The 25,393-nt window shown below is 43.9% G+C and overlaps 1 protein-coding gene across 1 annotated transcript in view; it reads left to right on the top strand.

The window, feature by feature from the left end:
- Positions 1 to 12,637: 12,637 nt before the first annotated feature.
- Positions 12,638 to 25,393, top strand: part of smu1a (SMU1 DNA replication regulator and spliceosomal factor a) — a 90,532-nt gene continuing 77,776 nt past the window's right edge. Inside the window, exon 1 of the mRNA XM_061892172.1 lies at positions 12,638 to 12,793. Within this exon, the coding sequence (XP_061748156.1) occupies positions 12,711 to 12,793 (83 nt within the window). The 5' untranslated portion in view covers positions 12,638 to 12,710. The remainder of the gene's footprint in view (positions 12,794 to 25,393) is intronic.

Below are 25,393 nucleotides of genomic sequence, written 5' to 3'. Positions count from 1 at the left end.
GAGACACTGGCGGTCATCGTCACATGTAAACCAGCTCCTATTTAATCCAAGTCAGACAGGTGCAAATGTCCAATCATATTATACGGATTTATTAGGAATGAGAATCAGCACCTCCAAGTCCGAGTCCATGGTTCTCGCCCGGAAAAGGGTGGAATGCCATCTCCGGGTTGGAGAGGAGACCCTGCCCCAAGTGGAGGAGTTCAAGTACCTAGGACTCTTGTTCACGAGTGAGGGAAAAGTGGATGGTGAGATCGACAGGCGGATCGGTGCGGCGTCTTCAGTAATGCGGACGTTGTACCGATCCGTTGTGGTGAAGAAGGAGCTGAGCCGGAAGGCAAAGCTCTCAATTTACCGGTCGATCTACGTTCCCATCCTCACCTATGGTCATGAGCTTTGGGTCATGACCGAAAGGATAAGATCACGGGTACAAGCGGCCGAAATGAGTTTCCTCCGCCGTGTGGCTGGTCTCTCCCTTAGAGATAGGGTGAGAAGCTCTGCCATCCGGGAGGAACTCAAAGTAAAGCCGCTGCTCCTCCACATGGAGAGGAGCCAGATGAGGTGGTTCGGGCATCTGGTCAGGATGCCACCCGAACGCCTCCCTAGGGAGGTGTTTAGGGCACGTCTGACTGGTAGGAGGTCACGGGGAAGACCCAGGACACGTTGGGAAGACTATGTCTCCCGGCAGGCCTGGGAACCCCTCGGGATCGCCCGGGAAGAGCTAGACGAAGTGGCTGGGGAGAGGGAAGTCTGGGTTTCCCTGCTTAGGTTGTTGCCCCCGCGACCCGACCTCGGATAAGCGGAAGAAGATGGATGGATGAATAGGAATAGTTCTCCCTTCCCCTCCGTGGAGATGATATTCCATCATCTTGCTGGTCCAATTCCCAATCGACACTTCCTTTGCACGTACTTCTTTCCACGGCGTCCTATTCTTAGGCCTTCATGAATATTCACCGCCGCCGTGAACGTCCTGATTAAAATCAAAGTGTTTAATAATCACCTCGTAATGGAATGCAGCAGACGCTTTGGAAATAACATCTCTTCCCACAATTTCATATGTTCGGCGTCAATGACGCGACACAAGGTTTGCAGATTAGATGGCAACAATTCACGTTCCCCATTTTAATCCGCGGTTTGCAGTTCGACTAATTCTAGTGTAGCACTTCAATTATTCTCTATCTCTTTTGTTGACTAAAAATGTTTGTCTTAGTTGTCATCAATGACCTACTTTCCACCTGGTGTTGTCACGACCTATGGCAGGGGTAGGGAACCTATGGCTCTTGAGCCAGATGTGGCCAGATGTAGGGAACCTATGGCTCTTGAGCCAGATGTGGCTCTTTTGATGACTGCATCTGACTCTCTGATAAATCTGAGCTGACGTTGCTTAACACGATAAGTAATGAATAATTAGGGTCCTTGGCCCATTGCAAAAGGCTCTTGGCAGGGGTAGGGAACCAATGGCTCTTGAGCCAGATATGGCCAGATGTAGGGAACCTATGGCTCTTGAGCCAGATGTGGCTCTTTTGATGACTGCATCTGACTCTCTGATAAATCTGAGCCTACGTTGCTTAACACGATAAGTAATGAATAATTAGGGTCCTTGGCCCATTGCAAAAGGCTCTTGGCAGGGGTAGGGAACCTATGGCTCTTGAGCCAGATATGGCCAGATGTAGGGAACCTATGGCTCTTGAGCCAGATGTGGCCAGATGTAAGGAACCTATGGCTCTTGAGCCAGATGTGGCTCTTTTGATGACTGCATCTGGCTCTCTGATAAATCTGAGCCTACGTTGCTTAACACGATAAGTAATGAATAATTAGGGTCCTTGGCCCATTGCAAAAGGCTCTTGGCAGGGGTAGGGAACCAATGGCTCTTGAGCCAGATATGGCCAGATGTAGGGAACCTGTGGCTCTTTTGATGACTGCATCTGACTCTCTGATAAATCTGAGCCTACGTTGCTTAACACGATAAGTAATGAATAATTAGGGTCCTTGGCCCATTGCAAAAGGCTCTTGGCAGGGGTAGGGAACCTATGGCTCTTGAGCCAGATGTGGCTCTTTTGATGACTGCATCTGGCTCTCTGATAAATCTGAGCCTACGTTGCTTAACACGATAAGTAATGAATAATTAGGGTCCTTGGCCCATTGCAAAAGGCTCTTGGCAGGGGTAGGGAACCTATGGCTCTTGAGCCAGATGTGGCCAGATGTAAGGAACCTATGGCTCTTGGGCCAGATGTGGCTCTTTTGATGACTGCATCTGACTCTCTGATAAATCTGAGCCTACGTTGCTTAACACGATAAGTAATGAATAATTAGGGTCCTTGGCCCATTGCAAAAGGCTCTTGGCAGGGGTAGGGAACCTATGGCTCTTGAGCCAGATGTGGCCAGATGTAAGGAACCTATGGCTCTTGGGCCAGATGTGGTTCTTTTGATGACTGCATCTGACTCTCTGATAAATCTGAGCCTACGTTGCTTAACACGATAAGTAATGAATAATTAGGGTCCTTGGCCCGTTGCAAAAGGCTCTTGGCAGGGGTAGGGAACCAATGGCTCTTGAGCCAGATATGGCCAGATGTAGGGAACCTATGGCTCTTGAGCCAGATGTGGCTCTTTTGATGACTGCATCTGACTCTCTGATAAATCTGAGCTGACGTTCCTTAACACGATAAGTAATGAATAATTAGGGTCCTTGGCCCATTGCAAAAGGCTCTTGGCAGGGGTAGGGAACCTATGGCTCTTGAGCCAGATGTGGCCAGATGTAAGGACCCTATGGCTCTTGAGCCAGATGTGGCTCTTTTGATGACTGCATCTGGCTCTCTGATAAATCTGAGCCTACGTTGCTTAACACGATAAGTAATGAATAATTAGGGTCCTTGGCCCATTGCAAAAGGCTCTTGGTAGGGGTAGGGAACCTATGGCTCTTGAGCCAGATGTGGCCAGATGTAGGGAACCTATGGCTCTTGAGCCAGATGTGGCTCTTTTGATGACTGCATCTGACTCTCTGATAAATCTGAGCCTACGTTGCTTAACACGATAAGTAATGAATAATTAGGGTCCTTGGCCCGTTGCAAAAGGCTCTTGGCAGGGGTAGGGAACCAATGGCTCTTGAGCCAGATATGGCCAGATGTAGGGAACCTATGGCTCTTGGGCCAGATGTGGTTCTTTTGATGACTGCATCTGACTCTCTGATAAATCTGAGCCTACGTTGCTTAACACGATAAGTAATGAATAATTAGGGTCCTCGGCCCATTGCAAAAGGCTCTTGGCAGGGGTAGGGAACCTATGGCTCTTGAGCCAGATGTGGCCAGATGTAGGGAACCTATGGCTCTTGAGCCAGATGTGGCTCTTTTGATGACTGCATCTGACTCTCTGATAAATCTGAGCCTACGTTGCTTAACACGATAAGTAATGAATAATTAGGGTCCTTGGCCCATTGCAAAAGGCTCTTGGCAGGGGTAGGGAACCTATGGCTCTTGAGCCAGATGTGGCCAGATGTAGGGAACCTATGGCTCTTGAGCCAGATGTGGCCAGATGTAGGGAACCTATGGCTCTTGAGCCAAATGTGGCTCTTTTGATGACTGCATCTGACTCTCTGATAAATCTGAGCCTACGTTGCTTAACACGATAAGTAATGAATAATTAGGGTCCTTGGCCCATTCATTGCAAAAGGCTCTTGGCAGGGGTAGGGAACCTATGGCTCTTGAGCCAGATGTGGCTTTTTTTGATGACTGCATCTGACTCTCTGATAAATCTTTGCCTACGTTGCTTAACACGATAAGTAATGAATAATTAGGGTCCTTGGCCCATTGCAAAAGGCTCTTGGCAGGGGTAGGGAACCTGTGGCTCTTTTGATGAGTGCATCTGACTCTGTGATAAATCTGAGCCTACGTTGCTTAACACGATAAGTAATGAATAATTAGGGTCCTTGGCCCATTGCAAAAGGCTCTTGGCAGGGGTAGGGAACCTGTGGCTCTTTTGATGACTGCATCTGACTCTGTGATAAATCTGAGCCTACGTTGCTTAACACGATAAGTAATGAATAATTAGGGTCCTTGGCCCATTGCAAAAGGCTCTTGGCAGGGGTAGGGAACCTATGGCTCTTGAGCCTGATGTGGCTCTTTTGATGACTGCATCTGTCTCTCCGATAAATCTGAGCCTACGTTGCTTAACACGATAAGTAATGAATAATTAGGGTCCTTGGCCCATTGCAAAAGGCTCTTGGCAGGGGTAGGGAACCTATGGCTCTTGAGCCAGATGTGGCCAGATGTAAGGAACCTATGGCTCTTGGGCCAGATGTGGCTCTTTTGATGACTGCATCTGACTCTCTGATAAATCTGAGCCTACGTTGCTTAACACGATAAGTAATGAATAATTAGGGTCCTTGGCCCATTGCAAAAGGCTCTTGGCAGGGGTAGGGAACCTATGGCTCTTGAGCCAGATGTGCTTCTTTTGATGACTGCATCTGACTCTCTGATAAATCTGAGCTGACGTTGCTTAACACGATAAGTAATGAATAATTAGGGTCCTTGGGCCATTGCAAAAGGCTCTTGGCAGGGGTAGGGAACCTATGGCTCTTGAGCCAGATGTGGCCAGATGTAGGGAACCTATGGCTCTTGAGCCAGATGTGGCTCTTTTGATGACTGCATCTGGCTCTCTGATAAATCTGAGCCTACGTTGCTTAACACGATAAGTAATGAATAATTAGGGTCCTTGGCCCATTGCAAAAGGCTCTTGGCAGGGGTAGGGAACCTATGGCTCTTGAGCCAGATGTGGCCAGATGTAAGGAACCTATGGCTCTTGGGCCAGATGTGGCTCTTTTGATGACTGCATCTGACTCTCTGATAAATCTGAGCCTACGTTGCTTAACACGATAAGTAATGGATAATTAGGGTCCTTGGCCCATGGCAAAAGGCTCTTGGCAGGGGTAGGGAACCTATGGCTCTTGAGCCAGATGTGGCTTTTTTTGATGAGTGCATCTGACTCTCTGATAAATCTGAGCCTACGTTGCTTAACACGATAAGTAATGAATAATTAGGGTCCTTGGCCCATGGCAAAAGGACCCTATTGAAACTGCTGTGTTTTATTATTATTCCGCACCTACGCGCTGTAATTTGACCCCCTTAACATGCTTCAAACCTCATTAAATTTGACACACACGTCGGCATAGCAAACCTTCCCAACATATTAAGCAACCAATCCCCCCAAAATGAAAATTGAGCTCTAGCGCCCCCTAGGAAAAAATTACAGACAAAACTGCATGTAACTTCTGTTAGGAATGTCATAGCGACATGAAACAAAAACTCCTATGTAGGTCTGACTTAGACCCAATTTTCATACACTCACTTTTTCAGCAAAAATCTACAGGAATTTGGCGAAAACCCTTTAAAAAAAATTTTTCGCAAAAAATGCAATTTTTGCCTCTTTTGCGCTGTAATTTGACCCCTTTAAAATGCTTCAAAAGTCACCAAACTTGGCGCACACATAAGGACTGGTGAATATTGCCATCTAATGAAAAAACCAAACCCCAAAACTCAAAATTGCGCTCTAGCGCTATTTTTGAATAAAACACTGAAAAAACTGCTCCTAGGAAGAAAACACAGACAAAACTGCTTGTAACTTCCGGTCAGAATGTCGGAGAGACATGAAACAAAAACGTCTATGTAGGTCTCGCTTAGACCTACATTTCATAGATTGATAACCCCCAACAAAAATCAACAGGAAGTTTGCAATCCCCCCTTCAAAACAAAAGTTTTGTAAAAACCGGTCACCTTTCTTCAAACATTATGTCCTCTGAGTGCGTTTGTTGTTTTGGCTTCAAACTCGCACAGGAGAGGGATTGAACCCTTCTGATTAAAAGTCTGGAACAGAGTTTTGATAAGTTCTCAGGTTTTGATTTTACGTGCCTTCAAAGAACCCCTGTGCAAAGTCTCCTAAAAAATGTAATTTTTGCCTCTTTGAGCTGTTATTTGACCCCCTTACAATGCTTCTAAACTCACCAAACTGGACACACACATCAGGTCTGGCAAAAATTGCGATCTGATGAAAAAACCTAACCTCAAAACTCAAAATTGTGCTCTACCGCCCTCCTAGGAATACAACACGGACAAACTGCTCCTAGGAAGAAAACACAGACAAAATTGCTTGTAACTTCCGGGAGGAATGTCAGAGAGACATGAAACAAAAACACTATGTAGGTCTCACTTAGACCTACATTTTAATAATTAACATACTTTAGCAAAAATCAACAGGAAGTTTGATTAGACCTACATTTTAATAATTAACATACTTTGGCAAAAATCAACAGGAAGTTTGATATTTTCACTTCAATACAACAACTGCATTACTTTCACAATGCATTAGATTCTCAAAATAGTGGCTCCAAGGCGTCTTCTAACGCTTATCCGGCCGTGGGTCTCGGGGGCAGCAGCCAAAGGCGGACCCGACCAACGCTGCTTGCAGCTTTAATTCTTTATTATTCCGCCGCCTCTTTGAGCTGTAATTCGACCCACTTAACATGCTTCAAAACTCACCATGTTTGACTCACACATCAGGATCTGCGAAAATTGCCATCTAATAAAAAACCCAGCCCGAAAAATCTAAATTGCGCGCTAGCGCCCCCTAGGAAAAAAAAAACAGACTGCTTGTAACTTCCGTTAGGAATGTCGTAGAGACATGAAACAAAAACCTCTATGTAGGTCTGACTTAGACCTACATTTCCCAATTTAAACTTCTATAGCAAAAATCAATGGGAGGTTGGCAAAAACCCCTTCAAAGCAAAATTTTTGCAAACATTGCAATTTTTGCCTCTTTGAGCTTTAATTTGACCCCCTTAAAATGCTTCAAAACTCACCAAACTTGGCACACACATCAGGACTGGCAGAAATTGCGATCTAATGAAAAAAACAAACACCAAAACTCAAAATTGTGCTCTAGCGCAATTTTTTAATAAAACACAGAAAAAACTGCTCCTAGGAAGAAAACAGACAAAATTGCTTGTAACTTCCGGTAGGAATGTCAGAGAGACATGAAACAAGAATCTCTATGTAGGTCTCACTTAGACCTACATTTTAATAAATGACATCCTGCAGCAAAAATCAACAGGAAGTTAAAAAATACCCCTTCAAAATAAAAATGTTGTTAACACCCGTCACCTTTTTTCAAACGTTATCTCCTCTGTGTGCGTTTGTCATTTCGGCTTCAAACTCGCACAGAAGAGAGATTGAACCCTTCTGATTTAAAGATACTAAAAGAGTTTTGATTACTGCTCCGGTTTGGATTTTACGTGCCTTCAAAGAACCCCTGCGCAAGTTTTCCTAAAAAATGTAATTTTTGCCTCTTTGAGCTGTAATTTGACCCCCTTAAAATGCTTCAAAGTGCAAGTTAAAGCTCTACTATGCCAAGCGAAAGCCATTTATCAACAACATCCAGAAACACCGATCTGTAATTTCACCCCCTTAACATGCTTCAAAACTCACCAAATTTTACACACACATCAGGACTGGCAGAAATTGCCATCTAATAAAAAAACAAACCCCAAAAATCTAAATTGCGCTCTAGCGCCCCCTAGGAAAAAACCCAGACCAAACTGCATGTAACTTCTGTTAGAAATGTTGTAGAGACATGAAATAAAAACCTCTATGTTGGTCTGACTTAGACCAGGGCTTGAGTAACGGCGGCAGCAGCCAAAGGGGGACCCGACCAATACTGCTTGCAGCTTTAATTCCACTTGTAATCACAGTATTAAAAATAATGTTCAAAATACAAAACATTTTTAATCCATCCATCCGTTTTCTACCGCACCTGTTCAAGAAGTTGCGTTAATGATCAGAAGTTATTTATTTATTATTGGTTAGAGTGGGGCTTGCCCTCCGGGGGGTTCTTCAGACCCCCAAGCACCGACATGAAAGCCTGTTTCAGGGTTACAATATTGTTTTATTTTTCAATAAGACTCTCAGTTGCGTTCCAGCAATAGTATTTCCAGCTCCAACCCAGTCTCTCCTCCTGGCTGTTGCTTGTAACAGAGCAACAGGTGATTAGATAACAAGGCCCAGGTGGGCCACCTAGGCACCTGTCGCCGCAGGCCACGCCCCATCCACAGTTAGCTTCAGAATAACAATGTTATTACAAAGAATAAGAGACCTTTTATACTCTAGAAATGTTGGTCTTACTTAAAAATGCACGTGTTTAGTTGTGTTCAGTTTTAAAAAAAATATTATATGGCTCTTACTGAAACATATTTTTAAATATTTGGCTTTTTGGCTCCCTCAGCCAAAAAGGTTCCCGACCCCTGGTCCATGGGATGAATTAGAAGGAAGAATGAGAGCCAACATCAGTGTGTGACCTCACCAATGCGCTTTTTGGAAGAATGGTGGAAGATTCCTATAAACACACTCCGCAACCTTGTGGACAGCCTTCCCAGAAGAGTTGACGCTGTAAAACATGGGTGTCAAACTCTGGCCCGCCGTGTAATTTAATTTGGCCCTTGAGGAAATATCAAATTAACATTAGAGCTGGCCCGCCGGCATTATACAGCAGCGGTGCAGCTGAAACACCACATTCACCTTTAATAACCCTCACGATTTTTCCCGGGAGACTCCCGAAGTTCAGCGCCCCCCCCCCGAAAATCAACCGGGGTAACCATTCTCCTGAATTCCACCCGTACAACAATATTGGGAGCGTGCCTTAAAGATACTGCCTTTAGCGTCCTCTACAACCTGTCGTCATGTCCGCTTTTCCTCCATTCAAACAGCGTCACATAATATATGCGGTTTGCACACACACTTAAGTGAATGCCATGCATACTTGATCAACACTCATACAGGTCCCACTGAGGGTGGCCGTATAAACAACGTTAACATTGTTACAAATATGCGCCACACTGTGAACCCACACCAAACAAGAATGACAAACACATTTCGGGAGAACATCCGCTCCGTAACACAACATAAACACAACAGAACAAATACCCAGAACCCCCTTGCAGCACTAACTCTTCCGGGACGCTACAATACACACCAACCGCTACCACCAAACCCCGCCCACCTCATTGTTATTTTATTTTAAGATTTATCAGCCTGTGGAAAAAGTTAATGTTGATATTTACCTCGGCTGAAAATAGAAAAGAGCCATTAAATGTATTATTGAATCAATCAATCATCAATCAATGTTTATTTATATAGCCCCAAATCACAAATGTCTCAAAGGACTGCACAAATCATTACGACTACAACATCCTCGGAAGAACCCACAAAAGGGCAAGGAAAACTCACACCCAGTGGGCAGGGAGAATTCACATCCAGTGGGACGCCAGTGACAATGCTGACTATGAGAAACCTTGGAGAGGACCTCAGATGTGGGCAACCCCCCCCCTCTAGGGGACCGAAAGCAATGGATGTCGAGCGGGTCTAACATGATACTGTGAAAGTTCAATCCATAGTGGCTCCAAGACAGCAGTGAGAGTCCCGTCCACAGGAAACCATCTCAAGCGGATCAGCAGCGTAGAGATGTCCCCAACCGATACAGGCGAGCGGTCCATCCTGGGTCCCGACGAGCGGTCCATCTTGGGTCTCGACTCTGGACAGTCAGTACTTCATCCATGGTCATCGGACCGGACCCCCTCCACAAGGGAGGGGGGGACATAGGAGAAAGAAAAGAAGCGGCAGATCAACTGGTCTAAAAAGGAGGTCTATTTAAAGGCTAGAGTATATAGATGAGTTTTAAGATGAGACTTAAATGCTTCTACTGAGGTAGCATCTCGAACTGTTACCGGGAGGGCATTCCAGAGTACTGGAGCCTGAACGGAAAACGCTCTATAGCCCGCAGACTTTTTTTGAGCTCTAGGAATCACTAATAAGCCGGAGTCTTTTGAATGCAGATTTCTTGCCGGGACATACGGTACAATACAATCGGCAAGATAGGCTGGAGCTAGACCGTAAGTAGTAAAACCTTAAAGTCACATCTTAAGTGCACAGGAACCCAGTGCAGGTGAGCCAGTACAGGCGTAATGTGATCAAACTTTCTTGTTCTTGTCAAAAGTCTAGCAGCCGCATTTTGTACCAACTATAATCTTTTAATGCTAGACATGGGGAGACCCGAAAATAATACGTTACAGTAATCGAGACGAGACGTAACAAACGCATGGATAATGATCTCGGCGTCTTTAGTGGACAAAATGGAGCGAATTTTAGCGATATTACGGAGATGAAAGAAGGCTGTTTTAGTAACGCTTTTAATGTGTGACTCAAAGGAGAGAGTTGGGTCGAAGATAATACCCAGATTTTTTACAGAGTCACCTTGTTTTATTATTTGGTTGTCAAATGTTAAAGTTGTATTATTAAATAGAGGTCGGTGTCTAGCAGGACCGATAATCAGCATTTCCGTTTTTTTGGCATTAAGTTGCAAAAAGTTAGCGGACATCCATTGTTTAATTTCATTAAACAAATGGTATATAATATACAATTTATGTTTTTTCATTTGTTTTTTTGAAAGTTGATTTTGCACTGTTATAAGCCTTGCTTGTTCCATATTCAGTGTTAAGGCAAATCAGTGTAGCAAACTGAGCAATAATTAAGTTTTTATTCATGCACTTTCTCTTGCTACTTCAAGGCTTGAATCTTTGACTCATTCATTGTTGTTGTTTTATTTTGCAATTTATTATTAGCCTGTGGAAAAAGTTTATTTTGATATTTACCTCAGAAGGCTGCAAATAGAAAAGAGGCATTCAATTTTTATTTAAATTTGATTTGATACGCCATTGATATTTTTTAATTATTATTATCATTATTATTTGAAACTGGATTTTGCATGTCACTATAAAGTTATATGAGCCTTGCTTGTTCAATATTCAATGCAAAACTTGTTTAAAAGGTTAATTTGTTCAACCTTGGCCCGCGGATTTGTTCAGTTTTAAATTTTGGCCCACTCTGTATTTGACTTTGACACACAAGGGGGATCCTCATCATATTGAAGCCTATGGGTTAGGAATGGAATGGCACTTCAAGTTCATATGTGAGTCAAATACTTTCGGCGATATAGTGTTTTTTTTTAATGGTCTGTGTAAGGCAGGGGTGTCCAAAGTGCGGCCCGGGGGCCATTTGCGGCCCGCAGCTAATCGTTTACCGACCCGCCACACATTCTGCAAAAATTGCAAAATTGATAGTATTGCAAAAATAAATAAAAAAAAGTGTAATGAGGTGAAATCTAATGAAAAAAAGTGGCAATGTTGACACAAAGCTGCCATGCAGGCAGTTTTTTTGTTCCTTTTGTCTTTATTCTCTTTTTTTTCCATTGCTCAAAAAAAAAAAGGACCAAAATAATCTATGTTCTCATGAATTATTACTAAAAATGATCACTTTAAAATGTTATATGTGGAAAAAATATTGCATATGTTGTGTGGTCGCCATATAAAAACATCAAAGTTTTGACCAAAGAGCATAAAACAAACAAAATAATAGTTCAAACTTAAAATCGACACATATATCGGATGTTGATCTTGAAATTTAAGTGTTAAAAGTAAAAAAAAAAAAAATAGTAATAAAAATGCATCACTTTATGAGTGGGGAACCTTCTGGATCTCAAATATTTTATTTAACTTTTCACTGTGATTACTCAAAAATATTAAATATCTAAAATCAATGGTGTCCTGCATTATTGATCTTTGAGGGCTTTAATTGCTAAATAAAGGAACTCTCCTGAAGGAAGCAATAAAGTACTATTTATCTATCTAAATACTGCATATTTCAGTTTCACTATAAAAAAAACAAAGTTGTCTTTGACAGAAAAGGCATAAAACCTTATTTGTTTTACTTTATATCAACTTCAAGTTGATATAGAGATTTACTGCAAGCATTCCCTTTTTAGACCAGTTGATCTGCTGTTTCTTTTCTTTTTCTTCTATGTCCCACTCTCCCCTGTGGAGGGGGTCCGGTCCGATCCGGTGGCCATGTACTGCTTGCCTGTGTATCGGCTGGGGACATCTCTGCGCTGCTGATCCGCCTCGACATCTCTGCGCTGCTGATCCGCCTCCGCTTGGGATGGTTTCCTGCTGGCTCCGCTGTGAACGGGACTCTCGCTGCTGAGTTGGACCCGCTTTGGACTGGACTCTCGCGACTGTGTTGGATCCATTGTGGATTGAACTTTCACAGTATCATGTTAGACCCGCTCGACATCCATTGCTTTCCTCCTCTCTAAGGTTTTCATAATCATTATTGTCACAGACGTCCCACTGGGTCATTATTGTCACCGATGTCCCGCTGGGTGTGAGTTTTCCTTGCCCTTATGTGGGCCTACCGAGGATGTCGTGGTGGTTTGTGCAGCCCTTTGAGACACTAGTGATTTAGGGCTATATAAGTAAACATTGATTGATGATTGATTGATTAAATTAAAAACAATTATAATATGACTAATTTTTAACATTTTAATGACTGAGACCCTCTATGCTCCCCAGGAGCCCTAAGGATTAAAAAAAAAAATCCATACATTTTGTTATGGTTTGAAAATGAAAAATATCAAAATATTAAATTTTTCCGTGTGCGGCCCTCTGTGGAAAAAGTTTGGACGCCCTGGTGTAAACCCACGTCACACATAAATAACGCTGCTTAACGATGACGGGTCACCTGACTTAAAACACTAAAGAGATGGGCTGCCGCCACTCCACGACAGAAAACAGAATCAGCGCAGGTGTGCTTAATCAGCGGCTCCTGCGGTGGCAAGACTGAATGCATCAGCCACACAAAACCCTGCCTCTCTTGGAAAATATCCACTCAACGCATCAAACAACGAAAGGGCAAGATGAAAAGATGTAAGTCAGCAATCCCGTCACCTTTTGTCGTAAAGTTTTGTGCAGCATTCCCACTTTGTTGTGATGTGCTCCTTCAATTCAGTAGAAAAAAGTGATTCTCCATTCTATTTTATTTGATGCTTTACTCGACCACAGGGGTCGGCAACCCAAAATGTTGAAAGCCATATTGGACCAAAAATACAAAAACAAATCTGTCTGGAGCCGCAAAAAATTAAAAGCCGTATTATAGTGTGTCATGAGATATAAATTGAATTATGAGGATTTAAAGGCCTCCTGAAATGAGATGTTCTTATTCAAACGGGGATAGCAGGTCCATTCTATGTGTCATACTTGATCATTTCGCCATATTGCCATATTTTTGCTGAAAGGATTTAGTAGAGAACATCCACGATAAAGTTTGCAACATTTGGTCGCTAATAAAAAAGCCTTGCCTGTACCGGAAGTAGCAGACGATGTGCGCGTGACGTCACGGGTTGTGGAGCTCCTCACATCTGAACATTGTTTACAATCATGGCCACCAGCAGCAAGAGCGATTCGGACCGAGAAAGCCACTTTGTCCCCATTAATTTGAGCGAGGATGAAATGAAGGTGGCGACTTGTCCAGGGTGTCCCCCGCCTTCCGCCCAATTGTAGCTGAGTTAGGCACCAGCGCCCCCCGCGACCCCAAAGAAAATGGATGGATGGATGAAAGATTTGTGGATGAGGAAAGTGAGAGTGAAGGACTAGAAAAAAAATAAGACAAGGGCAGTGAGAGCTATCCATCCATCCATCCATCATCTTCCGCTTATCCGAGGTCGGGTCGCGGGGGCAACAGCCTAAGCAGGGAAACCCAGACTTCCCTCTCCCCAGCCACTTCGTCTAGCTCTTCCCGGGGGATCCCGAGGCGTTCCCAGACCAGCCGGGAGACATAGTCTTCCCAACGTGTCCTGGGTCTTCCCCGTGGCCTCCTACCGGTTGGACGTGCCCTAAACACCTCCCTAGGGAGGCGTTCGGGTGAGAGTGAGAGTGAGAGCTATTTAGATGTTATTAAATACATTTACTAGGATAATTCTGGGAAATCCTTTATCTGCTTATTGTGTTACTAGTGTTTTAGTGAGATTATATGGTCGTACCTGAAAATCGGAGGGATGTGGCCACGGGTGTGATGACCGCCAGTGTCTCTGAGGAAAGTGAAGTGAAGTGAATGATATTTATATAGCCCCTTTTCTCTAGTGACTCAAAGCGTGTTACATAGTGAAACCCAATATCTAAGTTACATTTAAACCAGTGTGGGTGGTACTGGGAGCAGGTGGGTAAAGTGTCTTGCCTAAGGACACAACAGCAGCGACTAGGATGGCGCTAGCGGGGATTGAACCTGCAACCCTCAAGTTGCTGGCACGGCCGCTCTACCAACCGAGCTATACCGGCACGTTTCTCGACGAGGCGAAGCGAAGGCAGCCGGTTGGGCTGGACTGAGATTTTTTTTCCCCCCTCCTCCGCGGTGTAAGCATCCCACGTTCAGAGGCGGCCGGTCGGAGGAGGCAAGAGAGTCCGCAGCTGCCTCTTTGACAGGTGCATGTGGAACGACGCAAGCTCCGCTCATGTCTACGGTAAGAGCCGATTTATTACCACAATTTTCTCACCGAAACCTGCTGGTTGACATGTGGTAGAGAACCATGTTTGCTTGACCGCTCTGTTCCATAGTAAAGCTTCACCTTCGGGAATGTAAACAAGGAAACACCGGCTGTATTTGTGTTGCCAAAGGAAGCCGCAATACGCCGCTTCCCACCCACATCTTTCTTCTTTGACGTCTCCATTATTACTTGAACAAATTGCAAAAGATTCAGCAACACAGATGTCCAGAATACTGTGGAATTATGCGATTAAAGCAGATGACTTATAGCTGGGATCGAGCTGGAACAAAATGTCCACTACAATCCGTGACGTCACACGCACGCGTCATCGTACGTGTCATCATAACACGACGTTTTCAACAGGATAATTCGCGCAAAATTGAAAATTGTAATTTAGTAAACTAAAAAGGCCGTATTGGCATGTGTTGCAATGTTAATATTTCATCATTGATATATAAACTATCAGACTGCGTGGTCGCTAGTAGTGGCTTTCAGTAGGACTTTGAAGGAAACAAAATGAGCTCAAACATAGCTACAAATGAGGCATAATGATGCAATGTGTACATATAGCTAGCCTAAATAGTATGTTAGCATCGATTAGCACAATATGCCTGATTAGCACTAGTCCACACAAGTCAATAACGTCAACAAAACTCACCTTTTGTTCATTCACGCACAGCGTTAAAAGTTTGGTGGACAAAATGAGACAGAAAAAGAAGTGGCGTAAAACACGTCTTAGAGAGTCGGAGAAAGTTATACATGTAAACAAATTACGGGGAGTTCAAGGACCGCCAAAATTAGTAGGACAAAACGGCGCTCGCCAAATACTCGAATCAGTGAAGCATGTTTAATGTAAACAGTGTGCTTTTTAGCAATTAGGGAGGTTTGTGTCATGCTTGTCCTCCTGCAGAAACCAAATTAAAACAAAAAATATGTTTTTTCCCCCTCATCATTTCCATTTTTCATATTTTTGAAAAAGCTCCATTGAGCCACTAGGGCGTCGCTAAAGAGCCGCGGGCTGCCGACCCCTGCTCTACCAGGTTCGCATTGGTTAAGCGTGCACTTATGTTACCTTGGTTACGGCTATATCCATCCATCCATCCATCCATCATCTTCCGCTTATCCGAGGTCGGATCGCGGGGGCAGCAGCCTAAGCAGGGAAGCCCAGACTTCCCTCTCTCCAGCCACTTCGTCTAGCTCTTCCCGGGGGATCCCGAGGCGTTCCCAGGCCAGCCGGGAGACATAGTCTTCCCAACGTGTCCTGGGTCTTCCCCGTGGCCTCCTACCAGCTGGACGTGCCCTAAACACATCCCTAGGGAGGCGTTCGGGTGGCATCCTGACCAGATGCCCGAACCACCTCATCTGGCTCCTCTCGATGTGGAGGAGCAGCGGCTTTACGTTGAGTTCCTCCCGGATGGCAGAGCTTCTCACCCTATCTCTAAGGGAGAGCCCCGCCACACGGCGGAGGAAACTCATTTTTCGGCCGCTTGTACCCGTGATCTTGTCCTTTCGGTCATGACCCAAAGCTCATGACCATAGGGGAGGAGACCCTGCCCCAAGTGGAGGAGTTCAAGTACCTAGGAGTCTTGTTCACGAGTGGGGGAAGAGTGGATCGTGAGATCGACAGGCGGATCGGTGCGGCGTCTTCAGTAATGCGGACGTTGTATCGATCCGTTGTGGTGAAGAAGGAGCTGAGCCGGAAGGCAAAGCTCTCAATTTACCGGTCGATCTACGTTCCCATCCTCACCTATGGTTACGGCTATAGTGTTATTTTATTTGGATAATTGTTCTGGATGGATTGTAATATTTGCATGATGAATGAATGTACACACTGTGATGAGGTGGTGACTTGTCCAGGGTGTACAACGCCTTCCGCCCGATTGTTGCTAAGATGGGCACCAGCGACCCCAAAGGGAATAAGTGGTAGGAAATGGATGGATGGATGGATGAATGTACACAGGGGCAGCACGGTGAACAGGGGTTAGTGCGTCTGCCTCACAATACGAAGGTTCTGAGTAGTCCTGAGTTCAATCCCGGGCTCGGGATCTTCCTGTGTGGAGTTTGCATGTCCTCCCCGTGACTGCGTGGGTTCCCACCGGGTACTCAGACTTCCTCCCACTTCCAAAAATATGCACCTCGGGTACATGTTGTCAGTCTATCTGTGTTGCCCCTGCGATGAGGTGGCGACTTGTCCAGGGTGTACACCGCCTTCCGCCCAAAATGCAGCTGAGATAGGCTCCAGCACCCCCCTGCCATCCCAAAAGGGACAAGCGGTAGGAAATGGATGGATGAATGTACACAAATGAAGTAATGAATGCAAAATTTGTTTTAGTTTTTATTTGAAGGAACAATGCACAGAAACATTAAGCTCAAAGACAGATATGTTCTGTACCAGATTATAGCTAAATAGCTCATTTCCATCCTACCTAAATTAAATGGTTACAAAAATCATGCAATAAAATTATGACAATAAAATCATACCATATTAAATGATTAAATTAAAAAAAGTCATAAAATGCCCTTTCATGGACACATACTTAATATACAATAAACCCACACCTCATTTACTGTACATCATCACACAGACAACACATGCTCTTGTTCACATCCGTCATCATTTGTAAAAACAACCATGATTCTAACAGACACACCTCACAATTTACAACAAAAATGCTGTCATGGATAAATATAATACACACTAAGTTGATGTGTCAAACATAGTAGCCACCTTATTGACCGTGTGAGCAGCTTTGATTGCTCCAAAGCCACTTTTTAACTTCAATCAATCAATCAATCAATGTTTATTTATATAGCCCCAAGTCACAAATGTCTCAAAGGACTGCACAAATCATTACGACTACAACATCCTCGGAAGAACCCACAAAAGGGCAAGGAAAACTCACACCCAGTGGGCAGGGAGAATTGACATCCAGTGGAACGCCAGTGACAATGCTGACTATGAGAAACCTTGGAGAGGACCTCAGATGTGGGCAACCCCCCCCCTCTAGGGGATCGAAAGCAATGGATGTCGAGCGGGTCTAACATGATACTGTGAAAGTTCAATCCATAGTGGCTCCAACACAGCCGCGAGAGTTCAGTTCAAAGCGGATCCAAGACAGCAGCGAGAGTCCCGTCCACAGGAGACCATCTCAAGCGGAGGCGGATCAGCAGCGTAGAGATGTCCCCAACCGATACAGGCGAGCGGTCCATCCTGGGTCCCGACGAGCGGTCCATCCTGGGTCTCGACTCTGGACAGCCACCAATCTCAAAATCAAACCTACTCCCTTGAGTATATATTTGTACCATGAATTTAATAACGTGGACCTCAACTTTAAGAAGTTGAAAAACTTACCATTTAGTGGTCAATTGTACGGAATATGTACTGTACTGTGCAATCTACTAATAAAAGTCTGAATCAATCCATCAATGGTACTAAATATTACAGATATTCTCAATACATTCACAAGTCTATAGTATTTCACTTTAGTTTAACAGATTATTCTTCATTTACAATTTTGTCCACTAAAGACGCTGAGATCATTATCCATGCGTTTGTTACGCCTCGTCTCGATTACTGTAACGTATTATTTTCGGGTCTCCTCATGTCTAGCATTAAAAGATCACAGTTGGTACAAAATGCGGCTGCTAGACTTTTGACAAGAACAAGAAAGTTTGATCACATTACGCCTGTACTGGCCTCACCTGCACTGGCTTCCTGTGCACTTAAGATGTGACTTTAAGGTTTTACTACTTACGTATAAAATACTACACGGTCTAGCTCCATCCTATCTTGCCGATTGTATTGTACCATATGTCCCGGCAAGAAATCTGCGTTCAAAGGACTCCGGCTTATTAGTGATTCCTAAAGCCCAAAAAAAGTCTGCGGGCTATAGAGCGTTTTCCGTTCAGGCTCCAGTACTCTGGAATGCCCTCCCGGTAACAGTTTGAGATGCTACCTCAGTAGAAGCATTTAAGTCTCACCTTAAAACTCATCTGTATACTCTAGCCTTTAAATAGACCTCCTTTTTAGACCAGTTGATCTGCCGCTTCTTTTCTTTCTCCTATGTCCCCCCCCCCTTGTGGAGGGGGTCCGGTCCGATGACCATGGATGAAGTACTGACTGTCCAGAGTCGAGACCCAGGATGGACCGCTCGTTGGGACCCAGGATGGACCGCTCGCCTGTATCGGTTGGGGACATCTCTACGCTGCTGATCCGCCTCCGCTTGAGATGGTCTCCTGTGGATGGGACTCTCGCTGCTGTCTTGGATCCGCTTTGAACTGAACTCTCGCGGCTGTGTTGGAGCCACTATGGATTGAACTTTCACAGTATCATGTTAGACCCGCTCGACATCCATTGCTTTCGGTCCCCTAGAGGGGGCGGGGGGTTGCCCACATCTGAGGTCCTCTCCAAGGTTTCTCATAGTCAGCATTGTCACTGGCGTCCCACTGGATGTGAATTCTCCCTGCCCACTGGGTGTGAGTTTTCCTTGCCCTTTTGTGGGTTCTTCCGAGGATGTTGTAGTCGTAATGATTTGTGCAGTCCTTTGAGACATTTGTGATTTGGGGCTATATAAATAAACATTGATTGATTGATTGATTGATTGATTGATTGATATATCAATGATGAAATATTAACATTGCAACACATGCCAGTACGGCCTATTTCAAATTTCGCGCCAACATATCCTGCTGAAACATCTCTGTATGATGAGGCGTGCGCGTGACGTCGCGCATTGTAGAGGACGTTTTGTTCCAGCACCGTTCCCAGCTATAAGTCGTCTGTTTCTGTTTCATCGCATAATTCCACAGTATTCTGGACATCTGTGTTGCTGAATCTTTTGCAATTTGTTCAATGAACAATGGAGACATCAAAGAAGAAAGCTGTAGGTGGGTAGCGGTGTATTGCGGCCACCTTTAGCAACACAAACGCAGCCGGTGTTTCATTGGTTACAATCCCGAAAGATGACGCTGAAGCTTTACTATGGAACAGAGCGGTCAAGTGAACACGGTTGGATTGGACCACACACACAAAGTACAGTGTATGATGCAGCGATCATTTTAAAAGATCGTGTTTCGAAGAGGGTCCCTTGCGAAGGGCAGAGATGGGCATCGCCACCACCCGTCGGCTGGTGCTGAAGAAAGGTGCGGGGCCGACCTTCAGGTTGTACAGGTACAACCATATAATCTCACTAAAACATTAACACAATAGGTAGATAAGGGTTTTTTCAGAATTGTCTTGGGTAAATGTGTCTAATAACATCTGAATCGCTCCCACTGTAGTCTTTTTTTTTTCTAGTCCTTCACTCTTACTTTACTCATCCACGAATCTTTCATCCTCGCTCAAATTAATGAGAAAATCGTTGCTTTCTCGGTCCGAATCGCTCTAGCTACTGGTGGCCGTGATTGTAAACAATGTTCAGAAGTAGCCTTGCCTGCTACTTCCGGTACAGGCAAGGCTTTTTTATCAGCACCAAAAGTTGCAAACTTTATCGTGGATGTTCTCTACTAAATCCTTTCAGCAAAAATATGGCGAAATGATCAAGTATGACACATAGAATGGACCTGCTATCCCCGTTTAAATAAGAACATCTCATTTCAGTAGGCCTTTAAGACCTTTGTCAGATGGGAATCTGGGTTTGACGTGGTTTGTGGAGCTCCCCCTGGTGTTGTGGTTATGGCGGTCATTTACGTTCTGGAAGTAGTTTGACATGTACTTCGGTATCAAGGAGGTGTAGCGGATTTTATAGACTAGGCTCGGTGCAAGTTGTTTTACTCTGTCCTGAGCAGATGTGGGTAGAGTAGCCAGAAATTGTACTCAAGTAAGAGTACTGTTACTTAAGAGATGTATTACTCAAGTAAAAGTAAGGAGTAGTCACCCAAATATTTACTTGAGTAAAAGTACAAAGTATGTTGTGAAAAAAAACTACTCAAGTACTGAGTAACTGATGAGTAACCTGTTGGTTTAATGACGGCAACAAGTAATGCACAAAAACATAAAAATATCAATGAACAAATTCAGAGCCAGGAATATCTCTTAAGCAACTAAAACCACAACATATATTAAATAATATATATTTGATTTTACACTGTATTGAAAAAAAAATTGAAAATGAATTTTTCAGGGTGTACCCCGCCTTCCGCCCGATTGTAGCTGGGATAGGCGCCAGTGCCCCCCACGACCCCAAAAAGGAATAAGCGGTAGAAAATGGATGGATGGAATTTTACCTTTGCAACCTTATTATACTATTGGCTAAATGTTATATTCATAAATGTAAGTTTCTCAATACCCGACCTGTTTTTGTGCCTCTAAAAAAGATTTAGAAATCTACATTAAAATTCTCTACCTCTAACACCCAAAAAGCTGTGAAAACGATGATGCTATGTTCCAAATTTAAGTTATTTACTGAGATTGAGTAAGCATTTAGCTTTGCACTTTGTTTATTTTATATATATATATATATATATATATATATATATATATATTGCATTCTATTTTAGTTACTTTGAATTTACAACCCCCTGGCGCAGTTTTGTACGGTTTTTATACTTTTATTATTATTTTCAACTGTTTGTAGATGTTGAAATTTAGAAATAAAGGTTTATAAAAAAAAAAGTGCAGTTAATCGTGACCACCTGGCTCTGTTTGATTGGTTAAACGGAGTCAAACGTCCCCAGTGACTGCATTGGATTGGTGAAACGGAGTCATACCTCACTAGTGACTGCATTTGATTGGTCAAACGGAGTCAAACCTCACCAGTGACTGCATTTGATTGGTGAAACGGAGTCAAACGTCCCCAGTGACTGCATTTGATTGGTGAAACGGAGTCAAACGTCACCAGTGACTGCATTTGATTGGTGAAACGGAGTCAAACCTCACCAGTGACTGCATTTGATTGGTGAAACGGAGTCAGACGTCCCCAGTGACTGCATTTGATTGGTTAAACGGAGTCAAACGTCACCAGTGACTGCATTTGATTGGTGAAACAGAGTCATACCTCACCAGTGACTGCATTTGATTGGTCAAACGGAGTCAAACGTCCCCAGTGACTGCATTTGATTGGTGAAACGAAGTCAAACGTCACCAGTGACTGCATTTGATTGGTGAAACGGAGTCAAACGTCACCAGTGACTGCATTTGATTGGTGAAACGGAGTCATACCTCACCAGTGACTGCATTTGATTGGTCAAACGGAGTCAAACCTCACCAGTGACTGCATTTGATTGGTCAAACGGAGTCAAACGTCACCAGTGACTGCATTTGATTGGTGAAACGGAGTCAAACGTCACCAGTGACTGCATTTGATTGGTGAAACGGAGTCAAACGTCACCAGTGACTGCATTTGATTGGTGAAACGGAGTCAAACCTCACCAGTGACTGCATTTGATTGGTGAAACGGAGTCAAACGTCCCCAGTGACTGCATTTGATTGGTGAAACGGAGGCATGTGATGGATCCTACTTTGAAGTTCTGTCTGACAAACCAAAATAAACAAAGCGTGCATTAACAGATCGATAAAAATCAGCAGCGAGTAGCGAGCTGAATGTAGATAAATGGAGCGGAGTAAAAGTAGCGTTTCTTCTCTAGAAATATACTCAAAAGTATGTTGCATTAAAACTACTCTTAGAAGTACAATTTATCCTAAAAGTTACTCAAGTAGATATAATGGATTAAATGTAGCGTGTTACTACCCACCTCTGGTCCTGAGCCCGCCCACTTTGGAGAAGTGGGTAGGAGTGAGGTGTGATCCGGGGTGGAGGTCTAGAAGTAACCTGACTAGCTTGCTCTGGGATGTGTGGAGTCTAGATTTGAGGGTTTTGGAGGTGAAAGCCGAAGCGTTGAATGAGAGTTCCCGCTAGAATCTTCCTGGTGAAGATCGACCATATTGAACAGATTTAACGGTAGATTGAATAATGAATTCATTGATGATTTCTGGCCTGGCTGCAGGTCAGGTTTTTTGGTACGGGTTTGATTCTGCAAGCGTGTTAAAATGCAGTGCTGTCATGACCGCTCTATTCACGTCACGCCTTGTTTTGCCGGAGTTTGTGGTTTTGCTGTGTTGAAAGTGTACTTGTGTTTCTGTGAGTACTTGCTGTGACGCTGATTGTACACGCCGGTCTCTGGTCTGTTGATTGGGACTCCCACTCGTGCCCACATTTAGACTCGTCTCGCTGTCCGGTCCACTTTTTCCCCCTTAAAGAAATGAGCAGAAACACTCGTAAACGAACACAGTAGCAACTGAGGACCTCAGATCTTGGCTTCGCAGAGAAAACACTCAAGCTTGACTATTTAGAGCAGGGATGCTGAAATAGTTTGCAGACCAAATAGCGATTTTAGTCTACGGCGGCACCACGAGTGAGGACTTCAAAGTCAATCAATCGTTGTTTACTTATATAGCCCTAAATCACGAGTGTCTCAAAGGGCTGCACAAACCACAACGACATCCTAAGCTCAGATCCCACATCAGGGCAAGGAAAAACTCAACCCGATGGGAAAACAATGAGAAACCATGGAGGGGACCGCATATGTGGGGATCTGACATAATAATGTGAGAGTCCAGTCCATAGCGGATCTAACATAATAGTGAGAGTCCAGTCCATAGTGGATCTAACATAATAGTGAGAGTCCAGTCCATAGCGGATCTAACATAATAGTGAGAGTCCAGTCCATAGCGGATCTAACATAATAGTGTGAGTCCAGTCCATAGTGGATCTGACATAATAATGTGAGAGTCCAGTCCATAGCGGATCTAACATAATAGTGAGAGTCCAGTCCATAGTGGATCTAACATAATAGTGTGAGAGTCCAGTCCATAGTGGATCTAACATAATAGTGTGACTCCAGTCCATAGTGGATCTAACATAATAGTGAGAGTCCAGTCCATAGTGGATCTAACATAATAATGTGAAAGTCCAGTCCCTAGTGGATCTAACATAATAGTGTGAGAGTCCAGTCCATGGTGGATCCAACATAATAGTGTGAGAGTCCAGTCCATAGTGGATCTAACATAGTAGTGTGAGAGTCCAGTCCATAGTGGATCTAACATAATAGTGTGAGAGTCCAGTCCATAGTGGATCTAACATAACTGTGTGACAGTCCAGTCCATAGTGGATCTAATATAATAGTGTGAGAGTCCAGTCCATAGTGGATCTAATATAATAGTGTGAGAGTCCAGTCCATAGTGGATCTAACATAATAGTGTGAGAGTCCAGTCCATAGTGGATCTAACATAATAGTGTGAGAGTCCAGTCCATAGTGGATCTAACATAATAGTGTGAGAGTCTAGTCCATAGTGGATCTAACATAATAGTGTGAGAGTCCAGTCCATAGTGGATCTAATATAATAGTGTGAGAGTCCAGTCCATAGTGGATCTAACATAATAGTGTGAGAGTCCAGTCCATAGTGGATCTAACATAATAGTGTGAGAGTCCAGTCCATAGTGGGTCTAAGATAGTAGTGTGAGAGTCCAGTCCATAGTGGATATAACATAACTGTGTGAGAGTCCAGTCCATAGTGGATCAAACATAATAATGTGAGAGTCCAGTCCACAGTGGATCTAACGTAATATTGAGGGTCGTGTCCGTAGTGGATCTAACATAATAGTTTGAGAATCTAGTCTATAGTGGATCCAACATAATAGTGTGAGAGTCCAGTCCATAGTGGATCTAACATAATAGTGTGAGAGTCCAGTCCATAGTGGATCTAACATAATAGTGTGAGAGTCCAGTCCATAGTGGGTCTAAGATAGTAGTGTGAGAGTCCAGTCCATAGTGGATCTAACATAACTGTGTGAGAGTCCAGTCCATACTGGATTTAACATAATAGTGTGAGAGTCCAGTCCATAGTGGATCAAACATAATAATGTGAGAGTCCAGTCCACAGTGGATCTAACGTAATATTGAGGGTCATGTCCGTAGTGGATCTAACATAATAGTTTGAGAATCCAGTCTATAGTGGATCCAACATAATAGTGTGAGAGTCCAGTCCATAGTGGATCTAACATAGTAGTATGATAGTCCAGTCCATAGTGGATCTAACATAATAGTGTGAGAGTCCAGTCCATAGCGGATCTAACATAATAGTGTGAGAGTCCAGTCCATACTGGATCTAAAATAATAGTGTGAGCGTCCAGTCCATAGTGGATCCAACATAATAGTGACAGTCTAGTCCATAGTGGATCTAACATAATAGTGAGAGTCCAGTCCATAGTGGATCTAACATAATAGTGTGAGAGTCCAGTCCATAGTTGATCCAACATAATCCAAGTCCAGTAAGTCCAGTCCAGCAGGGGATCATCTTGAGTGGAGACAAGTCAGCAGCGCAATGACGTCATCAACTGATGCACATATTAGTGGTCCACTCCGGGTCCCGCCCATCTGCGGTCAACTTAATAAACTCTCCACGCAATATAGGGGGAGAAGGAGCAGGAAATAGACGGCAGATCAACTAGTCTAAAAGTGGGGTCTATTCCAGAGCACCGGCGCCTGAATAGAAAACGCTCTATAGCCCGCTGACTTTTTTTTGGGCTCTTGGAATCACTAATAAGCCGGAGTTCTTAGAACCGACTTGAGTTGTGTATATAAGATAGTGGACTGGGAAGACTTTTACTTTGAAGTCCCTCGACTGAAGGAACACACGTCGACAGCCTGAGAAGTAGAAACCATTGTCAAACATAACAAGATTTAATAGGCAGAATCCACTCAGCCATTCACAGTCCAGATGTGAAGGGAACCATGAAGGCGTGCAGAGAGGAGCGCACACACACACACACACACACACACACACACACACACACACACACACATCACTATGATGTGTGAGACAGCTGCCAACTTCCTTTTTTCCATCTTATCAGTCACTGATTGAGGAATAAGTAGCAAGCATGTGATGCATTGATCTTTGGTTTACAGTATCTGGTGTTATTAGTGCTGGAGCCTATCCCAGCTGACTTTCTACACCTACCAGCAATTTAAAGTCACCACTGAGCCT

Source organism: Nerophis ophidion, linkage group LG29, assembly GCF_033978795.1.
Source record: "Nerophis ophidion isolate RoL-2023_Sa linkage group LG29, RoL_Noph_v1.0, whole genome shotgun sequence".
Classification (NCBI taxonomy): Eukaryota; Metazoa; Chordata; class Actinopteri; order Syngnathiformes; family Syngnathidae; genus Nerophis; species Nerophis ophidion.
The sequence above is the reverse complement of the archived record's forward strand: the minus strand, read 5'-3'. Positions and strand labels throughout refer to the sequence as shown.